Consider the following 18,407-nt stretch of genomic DNA (forward strand, 5'->3'; position numbering starts at 1 on the left):
TACTAGCTATATAAGCTAGCTGCAAATTTCCAGAAATTGGGATTCTTATGCATAAAAATGGAAAGGATGGTGGCATAATAATAAAAATAACACCTGCCCTTCCAACCCCATAGAGTTGTTGGCAGGATCCAAGGGAGGATATAAATGAATATGCTCTGTGAACATACAGTATCATCACATAAATATGTAGTATTATTAAATAGTAATTCTATTTTTACATGTGCTATGTGATCATTTTTGGTTGAATCTAGACTGATTGTATCATTAGAATTTTATCTTCTTGAGGGGTTGTACCTTTGAACACTTTGAGGACTGTTTTAATTCAGTTTTGCTGTTTGAGTATCTATTTGGCTGGGCCTGGACCGGCACGTGACTGGTATTGAGTTCCTATCAGTCCATAGTATCACCCTGCCTTCCTGAATTCGCCAGAAGCCTTTCTAAGTCTCTTTGTCTGGCCTTTAATTTTAGACCAGTCGTCAGCACTGGGTCTTCTGGATGACTTCACATTCTGAGACTGGTTTACTCTCCCAGGAGGGAGATTAAAAACCCCGTTTTGATATTAAACCTCATTCTACTGCAGACAGAAAACAGGCGAGACAGAGTGCCTGTAGCATCAGGCTGCCACTTCACTTGGAGCAGTAAATGCAATGCCCGTCCCCAGCAATGACAGGCCTGTGGCAGGCCTGTGGGTGGGCCTCTCCATGAAGAGAGCAATGCTCTGCTTTAGAGGGGCGAAGCGCCAGGGTGACTCAGGCCCAGGCTCTGGAATCGGGCAGTTGTGTTTTACTGACCCCCACGCCCGCCCCCACCTAAATAAAACCGAGTCCTTAAGCTCCAAAAGCTCCAGTTTTCTCATCTGTAAATAGAGATTATAATAACGAACACATGGCGATTGTCCGTGGTCAATGAAGAAATTTTACTAAGTTATATCTAACAGTGTAACAGATCTATTCTCTTGACACTGTGCCATCTAATAGTCCTCTTAATATTAATTGTACTACAGTATCAGTAGAACTTTTCTTATGTGGCAATTTATACCTAAGTGTTGATTTTTAAAACACACCGTGTTTTGAAACACCTCACTTCAGCTGCTATTTTGCTCAAGATAAGAGGAACATTGCTACAATTTTGGTCAATTTCTAGACCTGTGTGATATCTAATGAGTCTGTGTAGCCTAGTTAATTTACAAGCGTGTGTGTGTGTGTGTGTGTGTGTGTGTGTGTGTGTGTGTTGAGATTGTCATCTGGTGGTGGTGGTCTCCTTTAAAATCTCCAACGGGACAAGGAGCGGTGATAGGAACTGCTTTTGCTCCATGACAGGGCACATGGGTTGAGAAATTCTGGCCTGGCCATTTGCAGTTTTGGGCAGTTTGTTGGTGATGAAACTCAAGAAAGAGGGGAGTCTGGGCGCTGGGGCGATGGCTAGCACCAAGGGGCTCTCCTTGGGCTCCAGCCACCGGCATATTAACCCTTTTCAGTAGGGACTGCGAGGGAGAAAGCTCCAAAGGAAAGCGCAGGAAATCTTAGCTGGCGCTAGGACAGGCAGGAGCGGGGGTGAGTGCGTAAATAGGGTGGGGCAGAAAGGCGCCCGCCTGGGTGATCCGGGTGGAGGTCGTGTCGTTTGGCGGGGAGACGACGGGACGGCGAGCTGCGGGGAGGAGGGGAGGCGCCTTCAGCCCCCTGGGCCGCGCGCCACCAGCCCGCCCGCTGGCATCACTTTTCCACTCCCGGCGGCCTGGGTCGGGGCTGGACTGGGCGGGCCAGGCGGCGCTGGGGGCCGGACTCCTTGTCCCCACTTTTCCTGCTCCCTCCCTCCTCCTGGGCTGTCCCAGCGGCCCGGCCAATGGGCGCCGAGAGGAGGGAGCGGGAAGCGGCGCGCTCGGCACAGCCCTCCCACGGCGCCCTGGCCGCAGCGCCCACACTAAGTTTGCGCCCCGGGAGTGGGAGTCCCTCGGCCTTGCCGCTAGGTCCCTGGGAGGGAGTCGGTCGCTAGCCCCTCGGGACAGCCACCGACGAGCGCACGGGCGGGAGGACGCGGAGTAGCGGGTAGCGTGCCGGGGTCGGGGCAGCCGCCTCCCGAAGATGCGGGATGGCAGCCGAGCCGCCGTCCAGCCTCTCCTACCGCACCACGGGCTCCACCTGCCTGCACCCGCTTAGCCAGCTCCTGGGCATCCCGCTGGACCAGGTGAGTGCGGCGCGGGGCGCAGACCCCTCCCCAGCCAGTGCGGGCGTGGAGCCTGCGGGGCAAATGTTAGCCCCCTCGGGCCCCGCCCCCATAGCAGGTTTTCCAGCTACAAACTGGACAGGTGGGCAGTTTTTTGAGTTTGTTTTTCAACTGTTAAGTGTGAAAAAAAACATATACTCTGCACGACAGGTTCGAAATAACTTTTTTCTTTTTAAAGTTTTGGGTTGCTCCGTTTTCTGGTACCAAGTTCTAAAGTCTTCTGAGAGCTGACTCAGTTGCTTCTTCCATCAGCGGAGTCAAGTCATTATTTTGAATGTAGAGGACCCTCCGTAGAAATACACCTGATTAATTGAGAGGCTATAGCACAGCTTTTGAATGAGAGACCCGGGTTTTAAACTTCAGCAGTGAGGCTTGTTAAATCGGGGTGACCATTACTTTGTACCACGTGTGATGTCCATGGAGAGGGCGGAGGGACACAGCCCTGGTTTCCCCAGGCTAAGTAAGGGTCCAGGCTCCCCAGTAGGAAGAAGCAGCGGCGCTGTTGAAGTTACTTGGACTCTCCCGTATCGTCTGCTACCATTAAAACTGAAAATGGCAGTAAAGAACAGCAATTCCTGGTGAGAAATCTTCCTAGGGGTTGAGACTGCCTTACTCATTTTCAGGTCTGCCTTAGGTGCCGCAGGCTGGATGCACCGTGGATTTAGAATTGAGTCAATAGCGTGTATTGATTTACAAGGAATCGGGTGGGGCTGCTGGAGGAGGGCCCCTTGCACTCCTGCCTGTTCTGTTCCATGCTGAGTTTTGGCCCAGGTTTCTTCCTCTGCCTTTCACTTGGGATCTTTTTTTGCTTCAAGCAAGAGCACACCTGCTGCCCTTTCCACTCACATTCTCTGAGCAAGGAGGAAGTGAGAGCCAGTGGCCTTCCTCAGACACTCTATTGAGCCGCCCTTCCACAGGGTTCCCTCTGGGGATCTGGTTCAGAACCCACCTGACCTCACCGTTGCCTTCTTATCAGTTGCAAAATCCAGTGAGTTAAGATCTGGGGAGAGGTATCGAATCCTAACTCGTGCTTTTGTAAGTTACTCTTCCGTGTGTACTGAGGGTGGGAGACACCCAGGGACGTAGGCAAAGGCAGAAATAACAGCAGTCTTTAGCCCTGAAATGATTGTAACCCATAGCTAAATCCTTAAGGGGAGTTCATTTTGTACTTGCTCCCCACGCCCCTTCAGAATTTATTTTATTTACTTCTTATTTTTAGTATTTTTTTATTTTCTAAAGTTTTACATATGTTTCCTTCCCCCCTCCATTGATCCCGCCCCCCAAGGGCAAGCTCCCACCATTCCAGTGTCTGTGTCCGTTGGTTATGCTAATATGCATGCATACAGGTCAGAATTTATTTTTATTTATTTTTTCCCTTTATTGATTAAGATATTACAAATGTGTCCTTATCCCCCCAATGTCCCCTCATCCCCCCAATCCTACCCTCACCCCCTGTTGTCCACATCCATCGCTTCTGCTTATATGCATGCATACAAGTCCTTTGGTTGATCTCTCCCCCTCACCCCCACCCTCCCCTACCTTCCTCTGAGTTTTGAGCATCAGATCCATGCTTCTCTGTCTCTACTTCTGTTTTTGTTCATCGGTTTATGTTGTTCATTATAATCCACAAATGAGTGAGAGCATGTGGTATTTATCTTTCTCTGACTGACTTATTTCACTTAGCATAATGCTCTCCAGCTCCATCCATGCTATTGCAAATGGTAGGAGTTCCTGTTTTAAGCTACCCTGCACAGCTAGAGAGAGGAATCCAGCCAGGCCTATGTACGAATAGAGATACACTATTAACGGAACCTAGCGGGAGGTGCTAGTATGATGTTATTAAATGCTTTTTAACTGCACCCACCCCCCTCTCCAAATATCCTGGGTCTCTGTTATAAGAACCCTATTTTTAGTTTATAAAAAAGAATAAAAGTGCCTTATGATGTTTAAGGATTTCTGGGGTGAACGGAAAGAAGGGTGTGGGCGATGGGCAAGGAGGGAGCACCTGTGAACTCTTCCATCTTAGGACAGCCCTCCACCCTCCCGCAGGCTCACACCTTAATGACTCTTGGTGGGAGAAGCACTTGTAGGGCGATGCCCCAACTAGCTCATTTTAGACCCAGGGAGAAATCCCAAGCCATGAATAATGTGAGTTGAGTCTGTATGGCAGCTTGAGAGTGTTCTCCCTCCCACTTTCAAGAGCTTTTTAAGATCTTAGATGTCGGGCTGGCCAGGGTGTAATTCCTGCTCTGCCAGCAGACTTCCTGTGTGACCACTGCTGGCACTCTACCCGTTCATGTCTCAGCATCCTCATGTGTGAAATGGGAGGTGGCATTAAGACCTACATTTTGCAGTTGAGACATTTTATGTAGATATAAACTTTTTATATAGATATAAAAGTTAGGAAAGTCCTTGTGTCAAGCACAGTCCTGGCAGGAAACAAAATCCAACTCAGTGGGTTGTAATGAAGAAACTTTAGTGAACTACTTAGAGGGCTGTGGGCAGGATTAAGGGAACTGGCGAATGATGTTCAGGTACCAAGACCTGGGAGCTGAAGGGGAAGGTGAGGGAAGTTTGAATGAAAAAACTCTTCTATTATCTTTTTTGATTCTTCTATTTTCCTTATTAATTTGCTGCTGCCCAGTGAGAGCTGCACCTGCCAGGATGGGGTGGAGGGAGCAGCGAGAGAGAACCTCAGCCCTCTCAGCCCTCCACCCCCACAGCCCTTCCATTTATTGCCAGTGCTCTTCAGTGGTCAGACCCCACCAAAGGTGGCTGACCTGGGTCTGCAGGGGCTCCTCCCAGGGCACAGAATGGGGCAGAAAAAGGGAGAGCCAGATATGGAGAGCAATCCAGGAACACAGTCCTTGATAAATGTTTGCTCCTGTTGCTTTGAAGAGTGACTTTTTATAAAAGTATATGTTTTTTTTTTTTTTGATTTCAGAGAGGAAGGGAGAGGGAGAGAGAGATAGAAACATCAATGATGAGAGAGAATCATTGATTGGCTGCCTCCTGCATGCCCCACACTGAGGATAGAGCCCACAACCTGGGCATTGCCCTGACTGGAATCGAACCGTGACCTCCTGGTTCATAGGTTGACACTCAACCCAGAGCCATGCTGGCTGGTTGAGAGTGACTCTTTACTGGCCTGCGATATGTTAAAAATGATAAGACTTATACCTCAAGTTACCCAAATTTTTCTTCATGTGCCCCTTAAAGACACTGAATGTGTCTTCCCCAATGACTGTCTTAGCATTTCACATACATTCATCATTTCTGAATTGAATGAACTTCTGAGAACTTCTTGGCTTCTGGATGTCCCTTTGTCAAGTAGTTTATTTTTATTTTTTGCAAAAACTGAAATATCTGTTTACCATTCTAGTATGTGAGTGAAAAAGTGTTTTACTATCTTTTTTTGATTCTTCCATTTACCTGTTCTGTTAACTCCTGGGGGAAGCCTGTGTTCACTTGTGACCATTCTGAGGGGAAAAAATCTATGGTTTTAGTTCACAGGGACTTTAATTAGTCTGATATCCTCTTAAAGATGTGAAGTGTAAAATCACAGCACTTCAGATAGAGCACAGGAAATGGGTGATGACATAGGGGCCTCCACAGGTACCTCAGGATGAGCTTGTGGAAAGTTGCATTTCTCAATAGTGAGTCCCTGTCTGTCCAGCAAATATGGAGCTCTGGCAATTAGTAGGATTTTTCAGATAGAAACCTTCCCCTACCCAAGATAAGTCAGGTAACAGCTTTTCCTTCCCATTTCAGGGGACTTGAGGAGTGGAGGATGAGTGTTTTGTTTTACTTCTTGTTTGAATCATCTGCTCAAGTCCTGTCCACTTTGTTTTGGTTGCGGGTGTGACATGACCTGACTTTGACCAAAGCCTTCTAAGTCTTCAAGATGGACTCAGCTAGACGTGATACGGATGTTGTTAATTTGTATGGTGCATGGTCATGTCCTAGGAGCTGTGAAAGCTGAGAAGCTGTCTCCTCATTTTAAGGAATTTCCACTTTGGTGGGTGGGGGTAACTCCCCGTGCCAAGGCTATTTTTACTGACTGGCACTCCCACATTTTCTGTTTGCATAAAATATCAATTCAGTATTAAATTAGGATTATTTGGGTTTGTTTGTTTGTTTACTCCTTCCTTCCTCCCTCCCTTCCTCCCTTTTTTCCTTCCTTTCTTCTTTCCTTCCTTCCCAATTTAATCAGCAGAAAAAGGAACAAGGGAAAAATAGATCAGGAAATGATATTGAGATCAAAGCAGCAAAGGGTTAGGAATATCAACGTAAGCTGGATATTACAGTTCAAAAGGCTGGATGAAGGAAGACCAGCTCTGAAAACCTGGTGCTCTGGACTGAGGGTGATACCAGCAGGGAGTTGATAATTTCAGGAATGGGGTAGTAGAGGGTAGGGCTGTGACCACAAGGTTTCTTTACCTGCCTGCAATTTTTAATCACCCACTTGGTTCCCTTGCTCATTATTGGAAAGCCCAGCCTTCAGTTCTTATCTATGGTTTGCCTTTCCTTAAAAGCTCAGCTCACATTCCACAGTCATTATTAAATCAATTAAATATTTATTTAATGCTATTAGTGCCAGGTACCTGGCCAGGTTGTAGAACCCAAAGATGAAAAAAGTCAAGATTTTCCCTGTCTGGGAGGAGTTGATATACCAGAGGAGACCAAGGACCCATAGGAGTATACAAGCACGGTGTACTCATAGGCCTGTGAGGTGCCCATGGAGGTTTGTAGATGGAGGTTTGTAGATGGAGCCCTGGTGGAACAGAGAAGGGAAAGCCCTAGGCCACATAGGACGCCTGAAGAACTTACTGTTTACCTTTGACATTTAGTAAATGTGACCTGATATTGTTAGTTATCTTGCTGCGTTTATATGCTGAATTTCAAACTAATTTAAAGTCTCTTGGAGGTGGAGGTTTTATCCCTTCTTGTATTCCAAGGAAATAAAGGTGCCCAATAAATGTTTATCATTAGTAGCAATATATGCCAATGCTGCTGATGTCTCTTATGAAACTTCATTCTATAGAGCCTTGAGTTTAAAGTGGACAGTAGATTGGCCTTTGTGGGAGGAAGGGTCCTGCACCTAACTTCTCCCCTCCAGCCTCCAATGACACTGCCTCTAGGCTGTACCGTGGGGTTCTGACTTCACCCAGGGCTCTCTGTTCGCCCCAGCTCAGGATGTGTATGGCAGGCACAGAAATCGCTCTCGCAGAGAGCCACTTTATTCTTTTCTGGCCTCAGTAGTTCCTGCAGAGTCAGATCTCCTCTTCCCTCTTAATTTCCCCTTCACTGTTTGATAATGAAAATGATGAGCTTACAGGAGAGGAAAATACAGTGGGGCCTTGACTTACGAGTGTCCCGGCTAACGCGTTTTTTGAGATACCAGCTCTCTCTCTGCCGATTTTTTGCATTGAGTTGATAGAGTAATTTGAGTTAACGAGCTCCTTAATGAGCTCAGTCTCGGAACGAATTAAACTTGTAAGTCAAGGCCCCACTGTAATTCAGTTAAGGGACAAACAACATGTATTAACTTTCAACTGTGTTCCAGGAATTCCTGGAGCTGTGCTAGGCTGTGATGATTCAAATATGAATAAAATAGGGCCCATTCTCAAGAAACTCATTGTTGGGTCAGGGACACATACATCAACCAGTGTTGCTCCTGTGTGGTACCTGGACCACCACCACCAGCAGCAGCAGCAGCCTGGAAACTTATTAGAAATGTACATTCTCTGCCTGGTGCCCCCATCTGCTGCTCTGGGGACGGGCTCAGCCACAGGTGAGGTAATGAGCCCTCCAGTGGGTGCTGATGTGCCGGAAAGTGTGAGAGCCATTGCAGTAGACTGAGAAGTGGGATACAACTTAATCAAACACAGGTGAAAGCCATGAGGCGTGGTCATCAAAGAGCATCTCTCAGGTGAGGAGGGGCAGCATTGGGTCTTGAAGGAAGAAGAAAAATTTGTGAGGCGGAGTGATGAGAAAGAACAGCACATGCAGAGGTATGGCGTGTGAAGTCCTGCTTCATTCAAGGAACCGCGAGCCCACTGAAGTGCATGGTGGGCTGCAGTTATGCGGAGCGCAGGGCTCTCGGAGGGAGAGGTAAGCAGGAGTCACCTCACCAGGAAGCTGAAAGGCTGCCGACCAGGGGTCGCCAAACTTGCTATAAAGGCTAGACAGTAAATATTTTCGGCTTTGCAGGCCATACAGTCTCCGTCACGACGACTCAACTCTGCCATGATAGCATGAAAGCAGTCATGGGTAAGGTGTAAATAATTGGGCGTGACTGTGTTCTCAGGAAACTGTGTATGAACCCTGGAATTTGAATTTCATATAATTTTCAGGTGTTGTGGAATTTTCTTCATTTGTTTTATTTTAACGGTTTAAAAAATGTAAAACACAATTTTTGTATGCAGGCCACACAAAAACAGGCAGCAGGCTGGATTCGGCCCCAGGGCCAGTTTGCAGACCCTGCTGTAGACGAATTTTTTTTTTTTTTGAAAGTTTGTGTATGGACTATCGTTCATCAGAATCTCTTGCCATGTGTGTGTTTGGGATCATTTCCAGGCCTAATGAGACTGAATATCAGGGTGGAGGGGCTCCCCAGTGAGTCTCTGAAGTTTAGAGTGCTGCTACCAGTTTTGAGGATGAGTGAAGATGTAAAGTGATCTTTATGGGCGGGTGGAGAAAGAACTGACCAGAGGCAATTTATGGGTGGCTGCAGGGTCATCAACCTACTGAAAATTCTAGATTTTTAGAGGCACGGATTTGTGTCAATATGTGACTTTTCTAGTTCAGCAGCTCCTTTCAGGAGCGGAAGTAAAACAGGTAGTTGGCGATTTCCAGAGAAGGTTGTTGGAAAGCTAAGGAGTAAGGGTGTTGAAAGATGCTGACAAGTAGTTGGAAGTGATGAAAGTGAGAAGAGAAACATCCAGAGATGGAGGGACTTTGAGGAGCAGGTGCAGCGGAAGTGAGAGAGCTGGGGACTGGGATGTTGCAGTTGAAGATTCTCAGTGAAGCTTTTCTGGGTGATGATGAAAGTCAGGGTGTGGATGTGGGACCTGGGGTACAAGTCAGTTTGGTTTAGTCAAGGAACTGGGGGTTGGACGGATTGTTCTCTTAAACAGTGAAGCTTCCAAGTTGAATTCGGGGATGTGAGGAGAAAAAGACAATGTAGGACCCCAGCTCCGCAGGATGGTGCAGGTTGATGGATTCTACCGTGTAAGGACCCGAGAGGGTATGACTTGCTCTGCTACCAGGCACTCAGCCAGCTGCACTGCAGGCTGCAGCTCATTTAACGTAAGGAGTCTGGGTGGGATCTGAGGGGAGGAAAGGTCTTGTATAAGGATGATGGAAGAAAAATGGTCCAAGGCAGCAATGAAGAACCTGGAAAAGCAGTGATTTTCTTCTTTCTACTTACCCCATTCACTCCCTCTACCCCCATTGTAGTGGTAAAATGAGAAAGAAAATGCTTTGAGGCAAACAGTTCTCTTGCAAGGCTGAGAGTGGAAGGAGGGAGCTGGGAAGACTGAAGTTTTGGATGGAGCAGAGGGAGGGCGAAGAGCAGGTCAGCAGTGGGAAGGAGGGAAGAGGAGCCATCACGGAGGAGGGGGGAGGAGGAAGTCAGGAGCAGCACATGGGTGCAAGTTGAGAAGTGGAACTTGCTTGCTGGGCATGAGGGTGTGCATGAGTGGGAGGTTCTAGGCAGGTAGGGCCCCAGAGATCTGATAAGACTAGTGACTAACCCTGAGCATTTTGGTCTTTCCTGGGGCCACACAAAAGTGTGGTGGGAGGTTCCTTGTGGTTCTAAAGAGGTTGCTGCTTCAAGGTTGAGGGACATCAAAGGGTAAGGTATGTTCAGGGCAATACTGTGAGGTATAAACCCCCAATTCCACAGACTTAAGAGGACAGGGCTGGTGGAGTTGGGGATCATCCATTAGCTCTGCACACAAAACTGGAGGTGAGCTGTCTCCATTCTAGGGAACTCTGGGTGGGTCCAGCCTGGCTGGTGTGACAGTCTGGTAGCTTCATTTGACAGTAATTGGGCTGAGAGAGTGGAGGTGTGGCCACTTACTTCCTGGCATTTCAAGGAGAGGCCTCTGGGTCCTGGAGCTTAGCCTTCCCATTGTAGAATGAGAGCTGTTCTTCAAACTTGGCCTTAGTTTCCCATCTGGCTTAATGATGCCAGAACTTCTGTACTGAATGCTTATCCTGCTAACTGCTCTGCATATGCTACCTACCTCATCCATAGTCATGTGCCATATACCAACTTTTCGGTCAATGACTGTGGTCCCATCCTATATAATAAAAGTATAATATGCTAAGTGTCTGACCACTCGACCAGTTGCTGTGATGCACACTGACCACCAAGGGACAGATACTCCTACTGGTAGGTTAGATTGCTGATGGGGTCCAGTCAATCGGGACTGGGCAAGAGGGCCGGACATGCCCTGGAGCCCTCCCTCGATTCCTCCCCAGCCCGCCGGCCCTGATTGGCCCGATCGCCTGCCAGGCTGAGGTACCCCACCCGTGCACAAATTTGTGCACTGGGCCTCTAGTAAGATTATAATGAAGCTGGAAAATTCCTTTGGGCTAATGACTTTGTAGCCATTGTGACTTCATTGTGTAGTGCATTCCTCAAGGGTTTGTGGTGATGCTGGTGTAAACAAGCCTGCACTACCAGCTGGATGCAGGTACAGTGCGTACTACTTGATCATGATATAAACAACTGTTACTGGTTTGCGTATTTACTACACTATACTTTTTTATCGTTAGTTTAAAGTGAACTCTTTTTACTTGCAAAAAAGAAGTTTGCTGCCGAAACCGGTTTGGCTCAGTGGATAGAGCATCGGCCTGCGGACTGAAAGGTCCCAGGTTCGATTCCGGTCAAGGGCATGTACCTGGGTTGCAGGCATATCCCCAGTGGGGGATGTGCAGGAGGCAGCTGATCGATGTTTCTCTCTCATCGATGTTTCTGGCTCTCTATCTCTCTCCCTTCCTCTCTGTAAAAAAATCAATAAAATATATTAAAAAAAAAAAAAAAAAAAAAGAAGTTTGCTGTAGCACAGCGTGCTTCATCCATCTCATGTTTATCGCATCTCTTGATTGCATCATTTTTCTTGTGCTTGATTTAATCTCGTGTTGTTTTGCACCATCACATGCGGTACAGGTTTATGGCCTGGGAGCAATAGACGGTACCATGTAGGCTGAGTGTGTAGGAGGCTATACGTCCATGCTTGTGTAAGTGCACTCTGTGGTGTGCGCACAATGACAACCTCACCTAACGACGCGTTTCTCAGAATGGAGCCCTGTCGGTAAGCGGCACAGGGCTGTATTAGCTTATCGAGCACCGTATGCCAAACATTGAGCTAGAACGGGATACAGAGATTAGTGAGGATCCTAGCCTTCTGGGAGACAGATCTGTGAACACTTGTTACTACTGTTTTACCTGTAAACTTGGTAATATATGTACTTGATGCTCTAGGGCTGTGGTTCTCAACCTTCTGGCCCTTTAAATACAGTTCCTCATGTTGTGACCCAACCATAAAACTTTTTTCGTTGCTGCTTCATAACTGTAATGTTGCTACTGTTATGAATTGTAACGTAAATATCTGATATGCAGGATGGTCTTAGGCGACCCCTGTGAAAGGGTCGTTCGACCGCCAAAGGGGTCGCGACCCACAGGTTGAGAACCACTTCTCTAGGGGCATCTGTGAGGTATAAGCAGGGGGCCTGTGCCCATGCCATTGCCCAAGGACATGGCCTCCGTTCCAATGGGCTTGTCCTGAGAGGGTGCCAGGAAGACTTCCTGGGAGCTGCTGCTTTTAAAGGAGAAGGAGAAGGTGGCTGGGTGGTGGCGGGTGAGACAGGCAGAATATTCTAGGAAGAAAGCTGTTTGAACAAAGACACTGAGCCTGGAGAAAAGATGAACGTTCTTTGTGGGTAGTGAATCTTAGTCATCTTGGCATGTTTGGTACAAGGTAGGAACTAAATTAATGTTTGTTGGATTGAAATAGGATTTTATTTACATTTTTCCCTTGGCATGAATGACTAAGTTAAGATAACATTGGGAGCCAGTTCCTTTTACCAACTGGTTTGGCCTGTTCACTATTTGGAACCTACATTTCAGATTGAATAGTCCTAATTTCCAATTTGAAAGTTAAATCACGGCCCAATTTCTGATAGTTAAATGTTAATCTTGGGCTGTTTAAGTCCTAAGTACTCCATTCCCATTTTCATTTTGTGGAGTTGATGTATATATCACAGGCAATGACATGTGCAGATATTCGTATCATTTTTTGGATGAACCATCTCAGGTTCGTGTGAACAACATGTGGACATTTCCTTGAGCAGCTGAAAGCCAAGTCACGTGGTGCCATCTACTCAAGTGCTCCTGGGATTGTGCAGCATGGCCTCAGAACTCCACTAATAAAAGTTCATGAAGAGATTACATCTAAGGAGATACAATCTGGAAATGTCTTTTGTAGCAGCAGAAATCAGGATGTTTAATTTTAATAACAGTGTTTGGTTGCATGCTTTTCAGAAGCTTTCTATTTTAAGCAAGCCTTTCAGTAAACAAGAAAAAGGGAAAACTTGCTGCATTCTTATTAATGACAATTTCTTGTGGTTTTGCCAGGACAGCACAAGGAAGGAGAGTAATAAGTGAGAAAAGTAACTTCAAGTAGTTTATTCTGGTTAAACACATGCTTTCCTAAAAGACCACTCTCCCTTTGGGCCGGAGAAGCATGACTACCTGCCACAGATGAACTCCTTAACCCATTTGTAATGTGTTTTTTAATTATCCCAAAACTGTGTACTTGGTAAATATTTACTGACCTCTTTATAGTAATGTGACTCTGCTTATAACTTTTTAAAGTTATCAGTGGTTAATCTTTTATGCATTTGTAGTATTGATCTGATTTGCAGTAATGGTTTTGAAAGTTCACAACAGCATTAATGTGGCTTTTTCTTTTTAATCCTCACCTAAAGATATGTGTGTTTATAATTGTTTTTTTTTAATTTAATTTTTTTTTCTTTAGAGAGAGAAGAAAGGAGAGAGAGAGAAACATGGATCAGCTGCCTCCTATATGCACCCTGACCAGGAGTTGAACCCACAACCTTTTGGTGCACAGCATGACACTCCAATCAGCTGAGCCACCCAGGCAATGTACAGTGGTTTTAAGTGTTAAATTAAGATATGTCTGGGCTGATAGAGCTGGGGATTCCCCAACCATCATACTATTGAAATATTCCATTCTCAGGTTTATTTACCAAAATAACAATATGAGCTCAGGTTCTAGTCTAGGTTGAAAAAGAGCAGGGGTACATTTGAAAAGGTTCTATTCAGGTGGTTCTAAATTCTTATTTCAAACAAGTAATGAAAATAAAAAAGACTGGTTTGTTCCCTTACCTTCATACCTCTTCCTTCTGTCTCATTCATCATTCTGTATTTCTAGTTTGAAACAAAGGTATACAGCAAAAGGTTGCTAAGGCTTACAGGAAGTTGCTAAATTCAAAAGTCATTTTGTGAAATTTCATGAAGTGGTTTAACTGTGAGTGTCACTGGGGTGAGATATCTTTAGTCCCAACCCCCCCGTCCCACATCACAGTTTTGCTCTGTTTTTGTTTTAATATTCATATTACATATTTATTTATTTTAACTTAAAAATTAAAAAAACCCTAAGTATTTTTTTGCTTTTATTTTGTATAAATACAGTTTAAAAATTAGTTTTCTGAGTAGGTAGCTTATGTGTCAAAATCAAGGCAGAAAAGGGGCTATTATACAAGGCTAGTGTCCCCCCACACCCATCTTTTCCGCTGCCCAGATCCCCTCCCACGGAAGCCAGGGCCTCCTTTCAGAGCCAGGGGGTGCACGCGTGCACACGGAATCTTTTTGACTGTTTCTGGCACAAGTGCTTCCACTCTTTGTCTCTCTCTCTCTCTCTCTCTCTCTTTTTAATAATAGTGTCTCCTAGGGGTTGATCCATATCTGCATACACAGAGCCCTTGTGACACTTGATTTCCTTTCTGCCTTTTCTGAGAGTTTTGTTTCTGTGCTTCCAGCAACAGCCTTGTCCTTAATTAAGCTGAGGCTGGAGGTGCCGCTGGTGGTGGGGGCGGTGGGGGCGAGGCTGGGGAGGGGTCTTCCTCTGCTGACATTCCCAAGATTTGGAGAGCAGTGGGGACCACTTACCAGGGCACACATGGCGGGGAGCACTGAGCTGGGGGAGGCAGAGATTGGTGTTTGTTCCCAGTTTTGCCTAAGTACACTCTGGACTTAGGCAGGAGGACATGGCAGATTCCCACATCCCCTGTGTCTCAGGTAAAAATGTCTCTGCCTCTCACTAGCGAGGTCTCCAGAATTCTTGGCACTGTATTCCCGTAGGCTGGAAATGATACTCTTCCTGACCTATTTAGCTCTTACATTCTGTGATTCCAAGACCTTCAACAATAGCCACGAAGGGCTGATTTAGGTAGAGAAACACTTTTTGAGGGTAAAGCCCACAAACCAAGACTTTATTTTCCACTTTTCAGTGGATGAAGCTAACATAGCTAAAAGGTTTGTTCCTGTATATTTTACTTTCTTATTTCTTCCAATGAAGCATTTTGGTACATGTTGGCTGAAGTGTATTGACCTTGAAAGCTCTGGAATCTTCTCTCTCTCTCTCTCTCTAATTATTCACAGTATTACAGATATCTCCTATTTCTTCCCTTTTTGTCCTCCCCCACCCCTCCCCACCAGGCTTCCCCATACTACTGTCTGTGTCCATGGGTTATGCATATATGTTCTTTGGTTAATCTCTTCCTGTACGCCCCCCCCCCCCCCCCGAGATCTGTCAGTCTGTTCCATACCTCTGGATCTATTTTGTTCATCAGTTTATTTTGTTCATTAGATTCCACATATAAGTGAGATCATGTGATATTTGTCTTTCTCTAGCTGGCTTATTTTGCTTAGCATAATAGTCTGAAAGGGTTAAGAGCTCCTTTTTTACAGCCCCATAGTATTCCATTGTGTAAATGTACCACAGCTTTTTTACCACTCATCTATTGATGGGCACTTGGGCTGTTTCTATGTCTTAGCTATTGTAAATAATGTTGCTATGAATATAGCCATGCGTATTCTTTGTAATTGGTGTTAAGGGATTCTTAGGATCCCCAGAAGTGGCATTGCTGGGCCAAACAGCAGTTCCATTTTTAATTTTTTGAGGACCCTCTTTAGTGTCTTCCACAGTGACTACACCAGTCTGCATTCCCACCAGCAATGCACCAGGCTTCCCTTTTCTCCACATCCTTGCCAGCACTTGTTTGTTGATTTGTTGATGGTAGCCAGTCTGGCAGGTGTGAAGTCATACCTCCTTATAGTTTTAATTTGCATCTCTCTGATGATTAGTAATGTTGAGCATTTTTTTCATATGTCTCTTGGCCATCTGCATGTCTTCTTTGGAGAAGAGTCTATTCAGGTCCTTTGCCCACTTTTCAATTGAATTGTTTGTCTTCCTGGTGTTGAGTTGTATGAGTTCCCTGTATATATTATCAGATGTATCATTGGCAAACATGCTTTCCAATATAGTAGGTTCCCTTTTCACTTTTTTTTTTTTCTGCACAGAAGCTTTTTAGTTTGAGGAACAAATTTGGAGGTAATCACAATATCTGATATCAAACTATACTACAAAGCCATTGTAATTGAAGCAGCCTGGCACTAACACAAGAACAGGTGTATAGACCAGTGATTGGCAAACTCATTAGTCAACAGAGCCAAATACCAACAGTACAATGATTGAAATTTCTTTTGAGAGCCAAATTTTTTAAACTTAAACTATATAGGTAGGTACATTCAACTTTAAATTCACGGTTTTCATCTTCTGTTTTTCTTTGCTTCTTCTTTGTAGCCATCTCAAACAGGGCACCTAAAAAAATGTTTCATTTTATAATAATAAAGCCACCAACACAAAAGAATTACAATTCTTAAATTGATGACAAAAATACCTGTAGGATTTGCAGCTGGTTGGAAAAATACAGGTAACTTTATGCTTGGAGTAGGTACTTTTGTCACCCACACGCGATTTGTGGATGCGACTAGCACTAACCACTGCACATGAGACTGCTGACTGACTGGCTCACTCAACTCCTGCATGAATCACGTGCCTCCCCTGCGCTGCGTATCCCGCGGCCCACCTGCGCCCCGTCTCCCGTTGCCCGTTGGACCAACACCTCCCACTTCTTCTAACACCGCTTCTTCAAAATAGACTCGCCCAGGCCAAAAACCGACTTCTGTGCATGGGCCATGAAGTTTCAGTCATGCCCGCACGTGGTATTTTGTGGAAGAGCCACAATCAAGGGGCCAAAGAGCCACATGTGGCTCGCGAGCCGCAATTTGCCGACCACTGGTATAGATCAATGGAGGCACCAGAAATCGACCCATACCAACATGGTCAATTAATCTTTGACAAAGGAGGCAAGAGTATACAGTGGAGTAAAGATAATCTCTTCCATAAATGGTGTTGGGAAAATTAGGTACATGAAAAAGAATGAAACTAGACCGCCAATTTGTACACTACACAAGAATAAACTCAAAGTGGATAAGATGCTTAAATGTAGGTCATGCAACTAAAAATCCTAGAAGAAAACATAGGTAGTAAAATTTCAGATAATTCACACAGCAGTATTTTCACTGATACATCACCTAGGGCAAGAGAAACAAAGGAAAAACTTAACAAGTGGGTCTTCTCTCTTCTTTCACCTCCTTATTGGAGTAAAGTCGGAATGCCGTAAGGCCCTGGCTGGTGTAGTTGGTTGGTCATCATCCACGCACTGAAAGGTTGCTGTTTGATTCTTGGTCAGGGCACATGCCCGGGTTTCAGGCTCGATTCCCCATGATGGGGGTGGGGGGTGCAGGAGGCAGCTAGTTGATGTTTCACTCTCACATGGATGTTTCTCTCTCCATCTCCCTTCCTCTAACTCTAAAAATCAATTTAAAAATCTTAAAAAAAAAAAAGAATGCCTTAAGAATTTGGAAGAAAGAGCATGTAGAGAAGAGCTTCTGTTTGTTGTGTGCCAGGGAAGTTGAACTGTTTTACTTCCTTCTCTAACAGACAATTGCCTGTTCTTCTCCAAACAATAAGTGTTAACTTACCTGCAGGCCGTTTTACAAAAGGGAAGCAAATCAATATTTATATAAAATTAGATTCAGAGAGAAATTTTATGCAAATGTGGAGGGAAAGACAAAAAGTTTTTTTTTTTTTTTTTTTTTTTAATGTAGGAGGCCTGGAGATGGAGTTTACCAAAAGACCATCTTACATTTATTTTTGTAATCTCAGCTGTATTGAGTTGACTTGTACCTCAGTTTTATAGTTAGCTATACTGAGTTTCCAAACTTCCCAAGTTGACTTATGTGTAATTTATCTTCATACTGAGGTATTTAGAATGTCTTTTTACATGTCTTTATCTGAATGCCAGTTCTGTTATCTTAGTTTAAAGAAGGGCAAAATGTAGTAAAACTAAAAGAAGTCATTTTGTCAAGATTTAGGGTGGGGCGCTATTTCATCATATGTGATGAATTGTGACTGTCCATCTTTTTTTTTTAAAATATATTTTATTGATTTTTTACAGAGAGGAAGGGAGAGAGATAGAGAGTTAGAAACATCGATGAGAGAGAAACATCGATTAGCTTCCTCCTGCACACCTCCAATCGGGGATGTGCCCGCAACCCAGGTACATGCTCTTGACCGGAATCGAACCTGGGACCTTTCAGTCCGCAGGCCGACGTTCTATCCACTGAGCCAAACCGGTTTCGGCATGACTGTCCATCTTAGTTAATTGAATTTGCAGAGAGACTTTGAAGGCAGGCAGTGGGCTATAAAACAACTTAGAAATTGACCACTTACGAGGTTTTTTTTTTTTTTTTAAGAGCTGAAAAGTCATTTCTTGTGTACTTGGCAACCCTCAAACATTTATTAGCGTAATATGTATCTAGATTTGGTTCTCTGTTGCCAGTTTCTTGAAAAATTGGAGGAGTTAAAAAAGAACAAGAAAAATTGTTATAAGCTAGAGGCTGAAGATTGCTAAACAAAAGAAAATGCACTTGATTAAAGAGTTAACTAAAGATGGCAAAAGCCACAGATTGTGGAGTGGCCATTAATGGGGACCTTAAAATGCTGATTACGTAACCATAA

General features: G+C 44.9%; 1 protein-coding gene across 5 annotated transcripts in view; it reads left to right on the top strand.

The window, feature by feature from the left end:
- Window positions 1–1,859: 1,859 nt before the first annotated feature.
- MBOAT1 (membrane bound O-acyltransferase domain containing 1) overlaps window positions 1,860–18,407 on the top strand; it is a 113,279-nt gene continuing 96,731 nt past the window's right edge. For 3 of the 5 annotated variants that reach the window (XM_036349743.1, XM_036349744.1, XM_036349745.1), the window contains exon 1: window positions 1,872–2,184. In XM_036349743.1, the coding sequence (XP_036205636.1) occupies window positions 2,089–2,184 (96 nt within the window). In that variant the 5' untranslated portion in view covers window positions 1,872–2,088. Of the gene's footprint in view, window positions 2,185–18,407 lie in introns of all 5 variants that reach the window. The other 2 variants (XM_036349746.1, XR_004974056.1) reach the window with 2 other exon arrangements.

Source organism: Myotis myotis, unplaced genomic scaffold, assembly GCF_014108235.1.
Source record: "Myotis myotis isolate mMyoMyo1 unplaced genomic scaffold, mMyoMyo1.p scaffold_m19_p_2, whole genome shotgun sequence".
NCBI classification, from domain to species: domain Eukaryota; kingdom Metazoa; phylum Chordata; class Mammalia; order Chiroptera; family Vespertilionidae; genus Myotis; species Myotis myotis.